We start from the raw sequence: 17,468 nt of genomic DNA on the forward strand, positions 1-17,468 counted from the left end.
ACAGCTGCAGGAGCGTAATGATGTCGTGCTTCCTCTGACCGACAATAGATAAACATGTTTGCGTGTAAAAAGTTGAAAATCCAGCAGAACCACACGGCTGACACCCTGTTTTTCATGGTTTGGGGTTAATAATTACTCTCATTAATAAACTGCTGACACGGCTCATCGTCACAGCTGGCCAAAGTTCTCACTCAGGCTGACCTCCACAAAACCTGCTGCCGACCACAGGGGCAGTGATTGTTTTCACGTCTCAGTGCAGGTGTCTCTGACAGACAGATCTCAGTGTTTAGTGGAGCGATGGAGAGTCTCTCGTCAGACAGAGTGACCATCAACAACCCGGCAGACATCACCGTCATTGTCGCCTATTTCATCATGGTGATCGGTGTCGGCATTTGGGTGAGTGCACCCGTGTGAGTCCGTAGAACTAATGATCAGGAGGTGATAATGAGTGAATGTGACTCGTGTGTCACATAGAGGAGACGTCTGGCTTGTTCTGTTCTGTGTTTTAGGCCATGTTTCGCACCAATCGTGAGACGGTTGGAGGATATTTCCTGGCAGGACGCACCATGACGTGGTGGCCGGTGAGTAAATATGAAATATTCAGCCCGATATGAGCTTATTATGGTCTTATTGGCCGATGAGGAGAAGAAGAAAGAAATTCAAAAGATATGCTTGAGGTCACCGTTATATTATAATTTGTCCACCAGAGGGTGCCACCGAGTTTATGTGTGTATATATATATATATATTTTTTTTTATATATATATATATTTTTTATATATATATATATTTATATATATACATATTTATTTATATATATTTTTTATATATATACATATTTATATATATATATACATATATGTATTTATTATATATATATATATATATATATATATATATATACATATATATAACTAATTTATAAATCATGCAATCAAGCAGGAGTATTTTAAAATGAATTAGTTTTGGAAGGTAAAGTTTGTCAATACCGATCATATCTTTTTGGATATTAATAAGAAACACAATCTTGTGGTTCCTTCGAGTAAAAAGTCAAAATAAGGCTCAATTTTTAAACTTAAAATAATTTTGTCGGCTCAATATGCTTCACTCGTGTCTCTGGTCTGACCATCACTGTACTCCTGTAGGTCTTAATTAGTTTGGATTTGGTTTCTTCTGGTCTTTTATGATTATTATTATTATTTTTTTTCAGGTTGGTGCGTCTCTGTTCGCCAGCAACATCGGCAGTGGTCACTTTGTGGGCTTGGCGGGCACCGGGGCAGCGAGTGGCATCGCCGTGGGAGGGTTTGAGTGGAACGTAAGTCACGCTATCAACTCCAATTCCCATGAGTCACCTCTTCAAAACAGAGAATTATTGTCCTAAATGACTCTTTGTGCATTGGTCAGGCTCTGTTCATCGTGCTGCTGCTGGGCTGGTTGTTTGTACCCGTCTACCTCACCGCTGGGGCGAGTAGCTCACTTTGTATTGTCGCGTGTTTAACAGGTGTACCGTTGGCTGATGTTGATGATGATGAACATCTGTATTGTGATCCGCTTTGTGTGAAATGCTCTGTGTCAGGTGATCACCATGCCCCAGTACCTGAAGAAGAGGTTCGGAGGGACCAGGATCAGCCTCTACCTCTCCGTCATCTCGCTGTTCCTCTACATCTTCACCAAGATCTCAGTGAGTCGTCCTGTCTGACAACACAAAGCACAAACCAGACGGTACGTCTCTCTCTTCACTCCCTCTGTCTCCCTCCGTCCCTCTGTCTCTCTCTGTCCCTCTGTCTCCCTCCGCCTCTCTGTCTCCCTCCGTCCCTCTGTCTCTCTGTCTCCCTCCGTCCCTCTGTCTCTCTGTCTCCCTCTGTCTCCCTCCGTCTCTCTGTCTCCCTCCGTCCCTTTGTCTCCCTCCGTCCCTCTGTCTCTCTCTGTTTCCCTCTGTCTCCTTCTGTCTCCCTCCGTCTCTCTGTCTCCCTCCGTCCCTCTGTCTCCCTCCGTCCCTCTGTCTCCCTCCGTCTCTCTGTCTCCCTCCGTCCCTCTGTCTCCCTCCGTCCCTCTGTCTCCCTCCATCTCTCTGTCTCCCTCTCTCTTCACTCCCTCTGTCTCCCTCCGTCTCTCTGTCTCTCTGTCTCCCTCCGTCTCTCTGTCTCTCTGACTCCCTCCGGCTCTCTGTCTCTCTGTCGCCCTCTGTCTCCCTCCGTCTCGCTGTCTCCCTCTGTCTCCCTCCGTCTCTCCGTCTCCCTCTGTCTCCCTCTGTCTCCCTTTGTCTCCCTCCCTCTGTCTCCCTCCCTCCGTCTCCCTCTGTCTCCCTCCCTCCGTCTCCCTCCAGGTGGACATGTTTTCGGGGGCGGTGTTCATCCAGCAGGCTTTAGGCTGGAACATCTACGTGGCCGTCATCACCCTTCTGTTAATAACGGCCTTGTACACCATCACAGGTACAGATCCTCAAAGTTCACCTATAAACATAAACATTGTATTTCATTAAAGGGACACAACCAATTGTTCAGTGTAATTGTGATATTTAATGCTGGATATTTGGCTGGTTTAATCTGTTAACAAACATCTTGTTTGGTTTAAAAATAATAATAGTAAAAGTTATTTATACAACACAAATATGAATAAATCCAAACATGGTCTAAAAACTACAAGTAGCCTACAAAATCGTATCTACAGGGTGGAACTATTCCTGTGACTTCCTGTATATTATTTTGAAAAGAAACTGCCGTCTGATGTCGTCCACTTTCTCGTCTCTAACGAGCATTTTGTGACTCATGACGAGGCCCTCTGAATGACGTCATGGTGATGTCATAGTGATGTCATCGCGGCCGTCTTACAACTTACACATTTAAAAGAGAAAACCCGTGTTAGAAAACAGGGTGTTGAGTTTGAATGATGTGGGCATTTCCGTTGGGGGAAGAGAGAGTTTAATGAAAAGATGCAGCTTGTTGCATTGTGGGAAATGTAGTGTTTTTTTTGGCGCTTGACCCTTATTAAGAACTAAAAATCTGGATATATCGCCTTCTGCTGCTTCAATGTTGACCATTCTTTTTTTGTACGTGTGTGTGTGTGTGTGTGTGTGTGTGTTTGTGTGTGTGGGTGTGTGTGTGCGCTACACAGGCGGCCTGGCTGCTCTGATGTACACTGACACGGTTCAGACCTTCGTCATCATTGCCGGGGCCTTCGTCCTCACCGGCTTCTGTGAGTACAGATTGTGCAGCGATCACATTTAAATCTTCACGACAGATTTTGTTTTCACTCTCACAGCTCAGCGTTCATTGTGTGCTCCTGTCAGTTCCTCCTCAGCAGCTTCACGACAAGGGAAGAGATTAACTAGAGTCAGTAATCATTCATTGCACTGCAGCGGTGTACAGTATGCTGACGCTGCAGAGCCACCGAAGACACGGCAACAGCAACAACAACAACAGCAGCCACCTCCTGCAACTCTATTGATTGTTTTCATATAAGGTCAATATTTATTTATATATAAATATGTTCTACTGTCGATTACAACTTCAAAGAACGAGGCAGACGAGTGAAAAGTGGGCGAGAAGAACGAGGAAGAAACAGCCCCCCTCCCCCCCCCCACGGGAATTGATGATGCATTGTCAAGATAGCGCTGACTCAGCAGCTGACTCATGTCTTCAGTGTCAGAAGACAACAAGAGAGCTCTGGACTGACAGAACAACTACAGTGTGCTTATTTTTGTGGCAACAGGAACATCCGTTACACCCGTGCTGCTACCTGTAGTTACGGTGGTTAAATGTGTCTGAGCTGACCCCTTTAAATGACAAAGACCTCGACCGCTCCTCTCTTCACTTCTAGCTTTTGCTGAGGTAGGCGGCTACGGCGCTCTGCTGGCCAAATACAGCGCCGCTACGCCAAGGAACGTCTCCTCCATGGACCCCCGGCGCTACAACATCTCCCCCCAGTGCTACACCCCGAGACCGGACGCCTTCAGCCTGCTGCGGGACCCGACCACCGGGGACCTGCCCTGGCCCGGCGTGCTGTTTGGCATCGCTATAGTGGGAGGCTGGTACTGGTGCACAGACCAGGTGAATGTCCCACTGGGATCCTCATCTTAAGGGGGGGGGATTCAAGTGTCTCCTCGTTCAAAGACGTATGCAAGCTTTGTCTTTGTCTCCGTAAACAATCCGTCCCGTCTCCAGGTGATAGTCCAGCGGTGCCTCGCAGCTCGTAGTCTGACCCACGTGAAGGCCGGCTGCATCATGTGTGGGTACCTCAAGCTGCTGCCCATGTTCCTCATGGTGTTCCCCGGCATGATCAGCAGGGTCCTCTACCCGGGTCTGTGGCTCACGCTCCGCTTCTTCCTCTGCAAGGCTCTTCATGTTCATCAAGCAAACAGTTGTAGAAATCTGTGTGTGTGTGTGTGTGTGTGTGTGTTTCCATCCACCTGTAGATGAGGTTGGCTGTGTTGTTCCTGAGGTGTGTAAGAGTGTGTGTGGGACTGAGGTGGGCTGCTCCAACATCGCCTATCCCAAACTGGTGGTGTCCATCATGCCGAATGGTGAGACCACGTCACTGTTACTCCAACAAATAATAATTATATAATAATAATAAGTTTTATCTTCCACTTCTCATCGCTTCTTAACAGTACAATTCCTTTGATTCTCTCTTCTTCTTTTTCTTTCTTCTTTTTTCTTTTTCTTTCTTCTTCTTCTTACTTCTTCTTCTTTCTTCTTCTTCTTTTTCTTTCTTCTTTTTTCTCCTTCTCCTCCTCCTCCTTCCTCTTTCTTCTTCCACCTTTCTCCTCCTCCTTTTTCTTTTTTCTTCTCCTTTCTTCTCCTTCTTCCTCCTCCTTCTTTCTTCCTCATTCTTTCTCCTTCTTCGTTCTCCTTCATTCTTCTTCTTCTTCCATCTTCTTCCTCCTCCTCCGTCTTCCTCACTCCCATCTCTCTCTCTCTCTCTCTCTCTCTCTCTCTCTCTCTCTCTCTCTCTCTCTGCAGGTCTGCGAGGTCTGATGCTGGCTGTGATGTTGGCCGCTCTCATGTCGTCTTTGGCGTCCATCTTTAACAGCAGCAGCACTCTGTTCACCATGGACATCTGGACCCGCATCAGACCACAGGCCGCCGAGCGGGAGCTCCTCATCGTGGGCAGGTAAACGGACGGTGTTCTCCTCACGCGTCTCCTTTTCGACTGATTTGCTATTTGTGATAAACAGTTATGCATTATGTATTATGTATGACGCTGTGATACTCCCATAACTTTCTCCTGTTATTGTTTGTCCTCTCCTCTCTAGGGTCTGGGTTCTGTGCATCGTCGCCGTCAGCATCTGCTGGATCCCGGTGGTGCAGGCGGCTCAGAGCGGTCAGCTGTTCGACTACATCCAGTCGGTCTCCAGCTATCTGGCTCCGCCCATCGCCTCGGTCTTCCTCCTGGCCGTGTTCGTCAAGCGGGTCAACGAACAGGTGAGGCGACACATCATCATATTGAATCATCTCACCGTCGGCGGTGGAGTTTCATTTCCACCGTCTGCCCTCCAGGGTGCGTTCTGGGGCCTGATAGGCGGCCTGTTGATGGGTCTGTGTCGCATGTTGCCCGAGTTCTGGTTCGGTTCTGGCAGCTGTATTTTCCCCTCTACCTGCCCTTTCCTGGTGTGCGGGATCCACTACCTCCACTTTGCGATCATACTCTTCTTCTGCACCTCCGTGCTGGTGCTGACGGTCAGCTGCTGCACCCGGCCCATAGAGGACCAACACGTGAGTGACCCACAATGCACTGCTTCACTCAGACCCCGTGTGATGTGTGACAGGTGCACAAAATATTACCATTTTGAGGGCCCTGGATTAAGCAAAACGTTGCGTTATTAACTTTTTTCTTTCTTTTCAGCTCCATCGTCTGGTGTTCAGCCTGCGTCACTCCAAAGAGGAGAGGAGGGATTTGGACTGGGAGCAGGAGGAGAAAGGGAGAAGAGCCCGGAGAGCGGCTGAGGAGAGGAGGAGGGAGAGTAGTGACGCAGGTAAGACGCAAAAGACGAAGGACGTTGCCGTCACAAAGACAGACAAATGGAGGAGGAAGCACTAACGCCTCTCTCGTCCGCTCAGTGGCTGAAGAGGGAGAAAAGTCTTGTATCTGTCGGTTCTGTGGCGGCGGCGGCTCTGAGGCCCACCAGCAGGACCCGCCTGAGGCGTCGGAGAAGCTGCCCGACATCAGCGAGGACCCCGTGTGGAGGTACACGGTGGATGCTAATGCTCTCATCATGATGGCCGTAGCAGTGTTTATGTGGGGTTACTACGCTTAGCGGTCCGACCGATGTACATGTGATGACGTTTGGTGATTCAGGAACAGTGGCGCCACCTGTTGCCAATTACCTGTCACTACAACTCAGAGACGTCACAATAAAACAAATTAAGAAAGTTCTCTCACTTCTCTGTGGAGCACAGTGGGTTTTAAAGAGTGTGTGTAATGCAGTTTATAACCCTTTCATCAGGTTACGATGCCATTACTGTATACTGTTACATGTTGATTGAATCTGTGCATGAGGTGAAAGGTGTGAGGACACATAAAAAAAAGAGAAGTATAATCTGGAAGCCAGGTAAACTCAATAAAGTCTCAAGTAGCCTGAAGATTTGTTTTCAAAGCTTTTTCTTTGGCTCCAGAAATCAATAAAAAGGATGAGTCACTTTGCAAAACTTAATACTCATGAGTTCATATTGTTGGATAAAGTGCATGTCTAGTTCTGCTGAGTCAATGAGGAATCAGATTACATCAGAAGTCATTAAGTAAAAGTATTTGGTGGTTAGAGCTTAAATGCTTGCTTTTCTGCCCCATATCTCACTCTGTTTTTGTCCGTTAGTCTCACTACATTCAGCTCTCATAAGCATCGTCTCCATCGTTGTAAAGGACATCGTCACCGTTTCAACGATCAGCTTCAAAGACGCTCTCTTATCAGACACCACAGGAACCAGGGAGCCATTCAGATTTCCAGTTTTAATCATCACTTCTGTTTTTATTTAAGCAGATATTTCCCATTAGCAGTGTACATGTCTGGAACCTACAGAGTTCTCCCATGAATACCCAACTATCGTCCCACCTCCATGCAGAGTTTCAGCATCATTCATCACATCAGCTCTTTAATGTCCAGTCTGTCAGCTAGCAGGGGAGGGAGGGGGGGGAGTTTAACAGCAGGGGAGAGAGAGGGGGGGAGAAGGGAGAGTTTTTTTTTCCTAGAATGGAGAGTCAGAGCCGCCACCAGGCACTGTTCATGTCACACTCCCACACAGAGTTATGGGTGAATCCAGTAGCGTTGGATGGAGTCTTATCGAGCGTCTGAAATCACCTACAGGGTCCTGTGCAACTCCCAATACTCCTGATCGTGTGTGAGGTATCTGACGCCTCGGTCTCCTGCAGGGTGGGGAAGAGGTAAGGGGGAGGGTGGGGAAGAGGTAAGGGGGAGGGTGGGGAAGAGGTAAGGGGGAGGGTGGGGAAGAGGTAAGGGGGGGGGCTTTTAAGGCTGGAAGCTGGTGGAGAGAGTTTCTGCGGTCTGTGGTTGTCGGTTTCACCCGCTTCGAAGCGTGAACGACGGCTTTGGCAAACGCCTGCCGAATCGTAGGACCGAAGGGGAGGGGGGGGGGGGGGGGGGGGAGTTGGGGGAGGGGGGTTAAAACAAAGATGGAGTATTTAAAAAAATACATCTTTGCAGGTTGAGTAGGATGACAGACTGATACAGGGAGAACACAGTCCTCAAGAATAAAAGCAAATACAATAGCAAACATTCTCTGACACACACCCCAATAAAACAAAAAACAAAAACAAAAAAATGGCAAACAAGCAAGTCAATCAAACCATACAAAGTGACATCAGGCCTTTCCAAAGTGACATCAAGTTTCTCTTTTTAATCCCATTCAATCCCACTGGTCTTAAAATCGATATATAGTCCATCTCCCATAATTCTCTGTAAACCAGGAAGTACTCAGTGGCTCCTCTTTTTTCTTTTATGGCTGGTCAGCAAGGTTAGGGTCCACTCTGAGCAGGTCTCAGTGGCCAGTGAAACTGGCTAGTACGGTGTCATCAACCAATGCTAATGACCCCCTTTAAAAAAATTCAGAATTAACGTCAGCGACACAGGCAATGATTTCAGCAGCATCATCAGGGGACTAGTGGACATAGATCACGTTACAGCACATTCAGAGAGATAGGACCGCATGGCGCCGGACAGGTACAAATGGCATCTTGTACAACGGAAAAGTCAAGTTTGCTTTATACAATCACATTTCTATAGTGACGCTGAACATTCCACCACTGGAAATAAAAAAACAACAACAAAAAAAAAAACATCTGTTGGTACGACTCGTTCCTCGAAGCACCATTTGTACAGCGAACGTGGAAGTTTGCGATGCGACACGGAACATAGAACAAGTACTGGGAACGGTAAGCAGGCTCGAAGGGCAATACATTTCTATGCGTCGTCTTTATTTTTTTTTATTTTATGAATGCTAATCTCAAATCAAATACACTGCAAAAGTTTTCACGTGAGCGACCCGACGGCCAACAGCCCTGTGTGGAGTTAGACCGAGACCAGAACCAGTACGAGGCAGAAAAGAGGGCCGACTGACGGCAGCAGGAGGGGACCCCAACCCTGGTATGCAAACGTTTAAAAAAAAAAGAAAACAAGAAAAGAAAGGTGCCACTCTGGAGGGGGGGGGGGATTCTGGAGGGCTTGGAAGAAAGAAAAAAAAGGCAAGGAGAGTGACACACCTCTCTTCCTTCTTTACCTCTCAGCTTCCCTTCACATGAGGGGAACAATACGAGAAAAGGAGTGCTGGAGCGAAGACAAAAACAAACAATCCTGGAGTGCTCACATTCCTCTCCAAGGAGGAGGTCAGCAGGAGGAGATGGATGCGTATAGGTGTCCTCCCTCCCTCTCTACCTGGCCTCCTCCCTCCTGTCCTCCCTCTTGGTGCGAACGGGCTGAGAGCCGTCGGCGGGCGTCTGGACCCAGTTGTTATCGTGAAGCCCGACGCGGCAGCCCGGCGTGTCCTTGTCCGTCCGCCGGCAGCACATCCAGTAGGAACGTCCGTAAGGCAGGTCGTGGTGGTAAGGTTTGGGGTGCCAACGGCACAGGGAAACGTCCCCGCGCTCGTACTGCCGCTTGCACTGCTTGCAGGGGTCGTCCCTGTAGAGAGGGTCTTGGTTCCAGCGCGAGTCCACCGCCCGCACCCCGTACGTCTCGATCAACGCCTTGAAGTAGTGGCAGGTGCATTTGAGGGCCGCCAGCGAGCGCGTCGGCAGGTAGCCGAAGATGTTGACCATGATGTGGTCGGGCAGCAGCAGCATGTACTGGCGCGGCTCGAGGAGGCGCTGGATCTGGAAGCGGATCTCCAGGAAGTCGTGGGACACGTGGCGGTAGAGGCGACACAGCGAGGGGTCCGAACAGTCCTCCCCAGCGCCGGGAGAATCCGGCCGGGTCGCCCGCTCCCCCGAGCCCACCGCCACCCCGGCCCCGTTGTTGTTGTTGGCACAGTCCAAAGAGCAAATACCCGACCCGCTGCCAATGCCCGGTCCTTTTACATCCTCCTCTGGGCCCCGCGGGGGCTGAAGGAAGAAGAGTTGTCCGGGTGGGGGGTCATCGGATGAGGGGTCACTAGAGCTGCCTACACCCCCACTACCTCCCCCCCCACTAGACATAGCGAAGCACACCGTCTCCTCCTGCACATTCTCTGTACTGTCCTTGCCATAAAACACGCATTGATCCACGGCGCCCGTCACAACCACCTCCACGTGGAAGCCGGTCACCCGCTCCCTGCCCACGCCCCCGGCTTTCTTCTCCTCCTGGGTCGGGTCTGGGCTGCCACAGGTCTGCCTGTCTGGATGATGGAGGTCTCCATCTGGTTTGGGGGCAGCAGTTGTGGCGGCGAGCAGCAGACTACCGGGGTCTCTAGATGAGGGGCTGACTAGCTGGTAGAGGTCACAGGTGATTTTCTCTTTGGCCCTGGCCGCCGCCTGGTTGCCCCCACCGCCACAGCTCATAAACATACAGCGGGACCGGCCAGCTGGCTCCAGCTGAGACCGTGGATCCAGATTCGACACCCGGAAAGCTATTCTAACCTCGCCGTGGCTGTGGCTGGGGGGCGGAGGAGGGGCCGCAACGCCGGACTCCCCGCCTCTCCTTCGCTCCCGTTCTCCGTCTCGATTAGCAGAGTCTGTTCCAGGACCGGCGCCCAGATGGAACCGGTTCTCCTGGTTCTGGGACTCAAAGTGCGCTATGGCCTGGGCTACCCTCAGTGACTCCTGCTGCTCCTCCAGCTCCTGGTCCGTCTGGATAGGAGACGACGACTCCCGGGCCTCTTTGGAGGGCTGGCTATTCGAACTGTCCGACACGAACACGATAGGAGTGGGGTCCGACACCGTGCCCCGGAGGAGCGTGTGCTGGTGCTGGGTAAGGCCCTGACTGTGAGTGGTGTTCGGGGCCTCGTGGTGGTGTTGAGTCCCGTGGACCGCCACGATCCCCTGGAGGGCCATGGCAGTCCTCTGCTCGACCAAGGCAACCATCTCGGCCACCGACAGCAGGTCCGTCTCAGTCACGCCCCCTAGAGAGGACTCGTCGGAGCCAGGAGGCGAAAGCGAGGAGTCGTGGCTGAGGCTCGGCTCCGAGGCTTGGGACCGAGTTGGAGGGTCATAGGAGGAGCATCGTCTTCGTCTTTTGGCTTTACTGCAGTCAGTTGCCCAGTTACCTTTGACCTTGGGAGAAAGAGAGAAAAATAAATCGTATTTAGTTTTTAAAACATTAACCAAATTGAACTAAAAGCTATTTTAGTTTCAGCTCTTCACCTTCATGGCGCTCGGTCGGGGCTGTCCTGCTCCACTGAACTGGTGCGCAACAAAGAAGGCTATCTTCTCCTTGGTGTTGCCCGGCTTAATGACGTACCAGGTGTCCAACAGCACGCGGCCATCTTCCATCTGGGACCCGGAGGAGGGTGGCGAGGGAGGCCCCGACGAAGGTGGAGGCGCTTGGCTCTGTGAGCTGGGGACCAGCTCAGGTTCGGGCGGAGTGTTCTCTGAGCCCGCATCCTCCTCTTCTCCGTTCGCCTCCTGCACACCCACGATCATCCCTCCATCTTCACTCCCATCCACAGTCCTTCTGGCACCCGGAGAGGGCTCGGCCTTGCAGAGGGAGGGGGACCCCGACCCTCCGCCGCCGCCTCCGCCGCCGCTGCCCCCCGAGCCCGGGCTCCTGGCTTTGTTCTGGGAGTAGGTGCCAAAGGGGCGTGGGCACCACAGGCGGATGTGGGAGAAGGTGTCTCGATCCATCAGGATGCGGACCACCGGGGCATATCGGCATCTATGCTGGCCAGCAAACACCCAGAGCCAGAGCTCTCATTCTCGGCTCCCTTGTCCCAGTGCCAACCCGACGGGCACTGTCTGTCACCAGGGCCACCAGCAACACCGGGCATGCAACCTGCATCAATAGGAAAGGGAGAGATGAGAGGAAAGGGTGGGGTACAGGCGGGGGAGGGAGGGAGGGAGGAATGGAAGAGAAGAGAGAGGAAACGGCCCGGTGAAAACAGAGTTTTGTATTTCTAGGGCAACAGAGCTCATCAGCGACCGGGATCAGTTCGGACAATCGATGACCAATTGAGGCGGCATCGAGTCGTAGCCTCCAGGTACGATTCAAACGGCGTTAGCGCTGTACACCGGCAGCCCAACTGTCATCATACTACGAACTGAACTTATCACAACTGGCCTGCCTCCTACTTTGCCCAAACTCAATTAGCGATTGCATTTGCTACCGTGTGCCGTGATCACCATCTCCCACCCGCTTTGGAGCCTCTAAAATCAAATTAAAAGGATTCCATTTCAGGTTTTGGTGTCTGCGGCCGGCAGATGAAAGGGATGAAAGATGGAACACAAAAGCTCCAAATGGACTCTCCCCCCCCTCCCCTCTTTCTCTCTCTCCCTCTCTCGTCTCCTGCATCTCAGTGCTTCAAAGAGGACTTGCTTAATAGGAGGCAACACAGGGAGGAGCACGCAGGCATATGCTGGATCTATTTTTAGCAAAACAGCAGGAGGGGGTGGGTAGTAGCTGTCCTGCCTGTCCTCACCCCTTTCTCCCTGCCAAAGAGCCTATGCTACAGGCTAGTAGGGGGGGTGGGGTGGGGTGGGGGGGGGCAGCCTTTAGTCCAACCAGCGTGCTCGGGCGCAGCTATGCCAGCTGTAGGGGCTGCCAGGAACGTGCCAGCGTACTTAAGGAGAGGAACAAAGTGGCAGCCGACACGGTTTGGCTCACTGCTCATCTGAAGGCGTCCTCGACACGGCCCCTGAGCCGCTTCCTTTGACTTCACCGTTTACACATTGGTCCACACGTTTAAACTCGTAGCTTTAAACTGGCTCTTAAATTTGCAATTCGCCACTTAAGATAAGTTGCAACGGACCATTGCACATTCATTTAATGCCGGAGTTCTAACGGTGCGGACAAAAGCCAAAAAAAGACACACTATTGACTTTTGACTCACTCATCAGTTAATATACAACATCCTGACTATACCAACCGCACATATGCATACACCACCACAAGTCACCCTCGAGGAGTTTAACATAAATTATGTTAGATTCCCCCGGTCGCAATAAGAATGCGTCACCGTTCAACAGTCCTTTACTGTCATTACTATAAACGACAACAAACACTTCAGTCCCATCTTTTTTTCCTGCTATCTATCTATCTATCTATCTATCTATCTATCTATCTATCTATCTATCTATACCTCCACAGGTCCAGACGTGCAGTCAGTTCCATGCATCTTGGAGCAACTTGTCCTCTTACGCAGTGTTCATTTTTCAGATTGCTTGCTAAATCTCGGGGGTGTGGCAGCAGCCACTTGACAGAAGTTGTCTGCATTATTGGCAGGTAACCAACCGTCAGGACCGCACAGCTAGACGGCCTAAACTGAGATCGGCTTCATGCGAACACTGCCACGGTGTCGCAGCCACGGGAGGAACAGGGTGCGTTTTATTGGTCAATAAAAGCTGGTTTTGCAGCACTTTTGAAAATGGTTCTCCTGTTGCGTAACACGAAGTTAATTAAAGAGCTTATTTTCGCTAAAAAATAAAAAAGGTTGATATATTTGTTTAAGATTAGTTAGCCTGCTTTCCATGTCAGCCACCTGACTCCTTCAATCCACAGGCTTTAAAAACAGGTCATTGTTGTGCTTCTCTGCCCCCCCCCTCCACACATACACACACACACAGAGAGAGAATGGGTGGTGCTTTGTGCATTTGGACTAATGGAATGGCTCAGAGAGGTGCAAAAAGCAAACACCGCCCACACGGAGTGGTGAACCAATTCAAATGCTTCCACTGTAATCACACGGCAACAACTCGGCTAAGAGCAGGCAGATTATACCGTTGCTGGTCAACCTTTTTTTTTTTTTTTTTTTTTACTGCCCGTTCTCTCTGTGCTCCCTCATGACTCTCTTTAACCACTTTCTCCATCTCTCCTCCCTCCTCCATCTCACTGCATCGTGCCATCCATCACTCATACAACAGATTGGAGGGTATTAAAAGAGGGGCCAGAAGAGAGACGCTCTGCCCACTGCAGTGCTTCAGTACAACGACACACACACACACACACACACACACACACACACACACACACACACACACACACACACACACACACACACACACACACACACACACACACACACACACACACACACACTTGAACAAACTCAGAATCGTTGGTTCTCACTTTCCTGTGAATTCAGGATGTTCGAGAGAGAGAGACTCCACGTCTACGTCCTGACTAGAGCAGATACATGCCAACACCATGTTTACCTCTAAACTCCACAACACTGGCGTTTTTTTTTGGATCTTCCTCTTCCTCCACGGGTTAGCAAACAGCAAAACACAGTTTAAAATCAACAACAACACGTCTAATGTTTGATCAGCTTCACCGACCGCAGACGTCTTCAAATCACTGCTACGCTGACACCGCCCAAGCCTCTCTGTGCGGGGACGGAAAGCTGCTCTTCAAAATATGCTGCAAGTCAATAGAAACAATGCCGACTGTTAAAAAACATACGGCATCTCACACACAGATACAGCTGGAGTGACGTCTATCAGTCGGTCGGTTTAAGTTGGTACCGAGCTATCTTAACTTTTCTTAACTTTGAAACATTTTCTGCAAAATGAAAGCTTGGGTTCGGTTTTAAGCTTTCTGCGTCGACCTAATCCTTCAAATCCTGTCCAAGCACAGTGGCAGCCAGCGGCACCACAGCAGCACCAGGGACGGCGTCGGTAGGTTCTGGAGCCATCTCACAAATTAACGAGAATAATGCTTTTCTGTACGAGTCGCTTAACGTTGAACCATTTCCATCCATACAGAACGTTGTGGGTCTAAATGTAGGCAGCGGGTAAAACACGTGAACTTAGATCACACTGGCTACTGAACCACAGTATGCAGCGACGGTGCTACTCAGCTTTTATAACAGAAGGTATAATAAATAGCTGTAATCATGCTATGGATTTAAAATGAAAGAAGAGCAGCGTTAAGTATACCAGACCCAGTCTCATCACCTCTGCCATTTAACCTGCATCCATGTACAGTATGTCAACAATACAGAGCAGCTCATTCCTCCTCCGATTGGAAGATTCTGGTCTCCACAGAAATAGCCAACCCACTGTTCTGTCAGAGGGATTGTGGATTACTGCTGCAGTCAAAATGTGGAAATCCACACAACACATGTAGACAACTGTAGGTCTGTTACTATAGGTTACCATCCTGCTGTTTGCGTGGTGAGCTATTGGAGAGGTTTGTCCCACTACATTAAAACTGGATTTCTGTTGGACTGGGTCATTTCCCTATACAAATCAAAACCAGTTCGACATGCACTCAGTTTCACTGTGGCAGGCGCCTGCAGTTCAGAACATAGAATGTACCACATCCCATGATTTAACAAGTCGGATTGGCAAAAAAAAAAAAAGGAGCACCAATTTCCAAGCGTGTTGCTTCAAAGGTTTGTGTGGATTTACCTTTAACCTAAACACACAGCATCACTCCAGCCTCCCCCCCCCCCCTCACACTACCCTGCAGCTCCTTCTGCACTAGACGGCCAAAAAAGCTGACGAACGATGATGATGATGATGATACAGGAGCGTGCCAAAACGTCTCAGCTCAATCTCCCTCTCTGCATGTGCGCCTGCGAAGACAATGCAACAGAAAGCGCAGCCGGCAGGCCAACTGTCAGCAGGACAATAGGGCCGAGTGCATCACCTTCCAGTCTGCTCAGGAGAGCTTCACTACGCCGAGGAGACACCTGGGAAGAGTGGCTGATGTGGCCCTCTGTGTGTTTGAGTAAGACTATGATTCTACGATCACAAAAGGCCACTGTGTGTCGACACCTGGGGGGGGGGGGATATCATCACACTTAAAACATCTGTAAGGAAGGAGAGCAAGTCATGCGTCGCCTAACAACATCACACCAGCTGGAATGGACCACTTCAACTCACACCCAATGAAACTGCTTATTTAAAAATTGTATTGGTGGAATGATAATGTGAGATCTTGTGCTGCTGTCCCAACAACAGATCTTACTCTATAGACACAATCACCTTAGCCTATACCTCCTTGTAACTCACGCTGCGTTGTGCAATACAATACATATGCATTCTCAAAAAAATAAATAAAAAAACACTCACTGTTTAGGATTCAAATGTCTGCAGGTCACTTTACTCTTCTACTTATAATCCTACAAAACACTGGCTGAAATTAAAGCAACTTCTCCAGTACCAACCAACAAGTGTGGAGTCACAAACACACACAAATAATAATAATAATAATAATAATAATAATAATAATAGCAACAATACTCTGATTGTTCATCTTAATTGTCACATTTTGACTGTGTGATGGGACGTCTCTGATCAACCACTGGCTAGTTACCCCACTAGCAAACAGTTAGCTTTACGTCTTCGTAAATACTTTATCAGCATATTAATATTTAACAGTAACTAGACCTCAGTCAACTACGCTTCTGGTTACTTTAATAGGTTATTAATGGGTTGTTGCAGACAGTAAATAGACCCGGCAGTAACTGAACGAGCTTGCTAACTGGATAGCACAACTTACCTGCATAATAACATGACAGGGCTAGCTAGCAAGCTAACAATATATCTTATATAGCTATATATATATATATATATATATATATATATATATATATATATATACACGCTCTTCTGTTTTGCTAACCTCACGTTACTCACCTTAACAGCGTTAATCTCCACAGACACCCGTATTGACTTGGTCGATGACAAAGTGTTTCCTCGTTGTATTTCCCTCTAAACCCAAACAACCAGTTTGTCTGGTGAAATGCAGGTGACACGAGTTAACTATCCGCGTCCACGTAGCTAAGCTAAGCTAAGCTAGCTCGCTGGCTAACGGTCGACATTAGCATCAGCAGCTACTTTCTATTATCGACCGTGTTCCAGTGGCGCTCCTTGTCAGCTCTCTGGACTAAGTGTGGCTGACTGTGCGCCTTGTTGGGACTCTGGGCGGCCGCTCTGCCGCTATCTATTTAGAAGAGACACACAGCTTTTTACGGTATGTTCTCGGGGATACCAAAATAATCAGTGTCAAAACGGCAGGAGGAGGAGGAAGGCCATCTTGTTGACAAGCAGCTGCATAAGGCCCACAGCCAATAGCAGCGCAGAGTCGGTGGTGTGCCCATATATGGTGTCTGCACAGCTCCCTCCCTCTGCTGCACACACACACACACACACACACACACACATACACGCACACACGCACACACACATACGCACACACACACGCACTCACACTCACTCACACACTTACACACACATACACACACACTCACACACACACTCACACACACACACTCACACACACACACACACTCACACTAAAAGGTCACTGTGTCAAAGACAGGTGGGAAAATCTATACACACCTATAATGCAAATTTACTATCATACTACGCTAATATTAGTACAACATAATGCACAACATGCTCTCTGAGTAGAACCATTATCCATCCATTACATTTAAACTATATGTTTGTATAAAAATATTTCATCAACAATATTTTGTATTCCATATTTTCCATATTTTTGGCCAGATGATATAAAGATGAGTCATCGTTTCATCACGTCGTAGGCCAACGCCGATATGCCTTTCGCTTTGTAAGTCCTCCTGTTGTTATTTGGCATCTTAATATCTTTTTATTCTTATATATTTACAGCATGAATACAGCATGTGTGTTAGTGGTCAGTGTGTTGTGCGCATGTTTGTGTTTCAGAAAAAAAGCAAAAGCGTCTTGTGAGTCCAGCAGAGGACCAGACTCCACTGTGTGTACATGTGTCCGTCAGCCTGTGAACAGTGTTTCTCTAGTGTAAACCTTACTGACACTCTCCACACAAGTCAGCATCATTAAATACATCACCATTAATATTATACTGTGACAGTTAGAGATGATCATGCAAATCCTAAAACTGTT

The 17,468-nt window shown here is 48.9% G+C and overlaps 2 protein-coding genes across 3 annotated transcripts; one reads left to right on the plus strand and one right to left on the minus strand.

Annotated features, from left to right (window-relative positions):
• Positions 1 to 79: 79 nt before the first annotated feature.
• On the plus strand, positions 80 to 6,715 carry slc5a2 (solute carrier family 5 member 2). Of its 2 annotated transcripts, XM_068706700.1 has the most exons (14): positions 80 to 396; positions 510 to 581; positions 1,210 to 1,314; positions 1,576 to 1,680; positions 2,326 to 2,431; positions 3,114 to 3,194; positions 3,819 to 4,048; positions 4,163 to 4,298; positions 4,414 to 4,521; positions 4,961 to 5,111; positions 5,254 to 5,422; positions 5,498 to 5,713; positions 5,844 to 5,973; positions 6,059 to 6,715. In XM_068706700.1, exons 1-14 carry the CDS (start codon positions 298 to 300, stop codon positions 6,253 to 6,255), a joined length of 1,905 nt encoding a protein of 634 aa, XP_068562801.1. In that variant the 5' UTR covers positions 80 to 297; the 3' UTR covers positions 6,256 to 6,715. The 2 variants fall into 2 exon arrangements, with proteins under 2 accessions (XP_068562801.1, XP_068562790.1); XM_068706689.1 differs by having other exon boundaries at positions 5,254 to 5,713.
• A 214-nt stretch (positions 6,716 to 6,929) lies between these two features.
• Positions 6,930 to 16,615, minus strand: fbxo46 (F-box protein 46). The gene is made up of 3 exons (XM_068706676.1): positions 16,218 to 16,615; positions 10,785 to 11,412; positions 6,930 to 10,694 (listed from the first exon to the last, which is right to left on the minus strand). Exons 2-3 carry the CDS (start codon positions 11,262 to 11,264, stop codon positions 8,880 to 8,882), a joined length of 2,295 nt encoding a protein of 764 aa, XP_068562777.1. The 5' UTR covers positions 11,265 to 11,412; positions 16,218 to 16,615; the 3' UTR covers positions 6,930 to 8,879.
• Positions 16,616 to 17,468: the final 853 nt, after the last annotated feature.

Source organism: Cebidichthys violaceus, unplaced genomic scaffold, assembly GCF_023349555.1.
Source record: "Cebidichthys violaceus isolate CVI_PGR_0920_01 unplaced genomic scaffold, fCebVio1.0.p SCAF_1, whole genome shotgun sequence".
Taxonomy (NCBI): Eukaryota; Metazoa; Chordata; class Actinopteri; order Perciformes; family Stichaeidae; genus Cebidichthys; species Cebidichthys violaceus.

What these genes read in the sequence shown, in the direction of transcription:
- slc5a2 (XM_068706689.1), top strand. Translation starts at nt 298, where the DNA reads ATGGAGAGTCTCTCGTCAGACAGAGTGACCATCAACAACCCGGCAGAC. An exon ending in TGGGAGGGTTTGAGTGGAAC is followed by an intron (nt 1,315 to 1,575) that starts GTAAGTCACGCT and finishes GCTCTGTGTCAG; the next exon opens with GTGATCACCATGCCCCAGTA. An exon ending in CAGCAGGGTCCTCTACCCGG is followed by an intron (nt 4,299 to 4,413) that starts GTCTGTGGCTCA and finishes ATCCACCTGTAG; the next exon opens with ATGAGGTTGGCTGTGTTGTT.
- fbxo46 (XM_068706676.1), bottom strand. Translation starts at nt 11,264, where the DNA reads ATGGATCGAGACACCTTCTCCCACATCCGCCTGTGGTGCCCACGCCCC. An exon ending in CCCGACCGAGCGCCATGAAG is followed by an intron (nt 10,695 to 10,784) that starts GTGAAGAGCTGA and finishes CTTTCTCCCAAG; the next exon opens with GTCAAAGGTAACTGGGCAAC.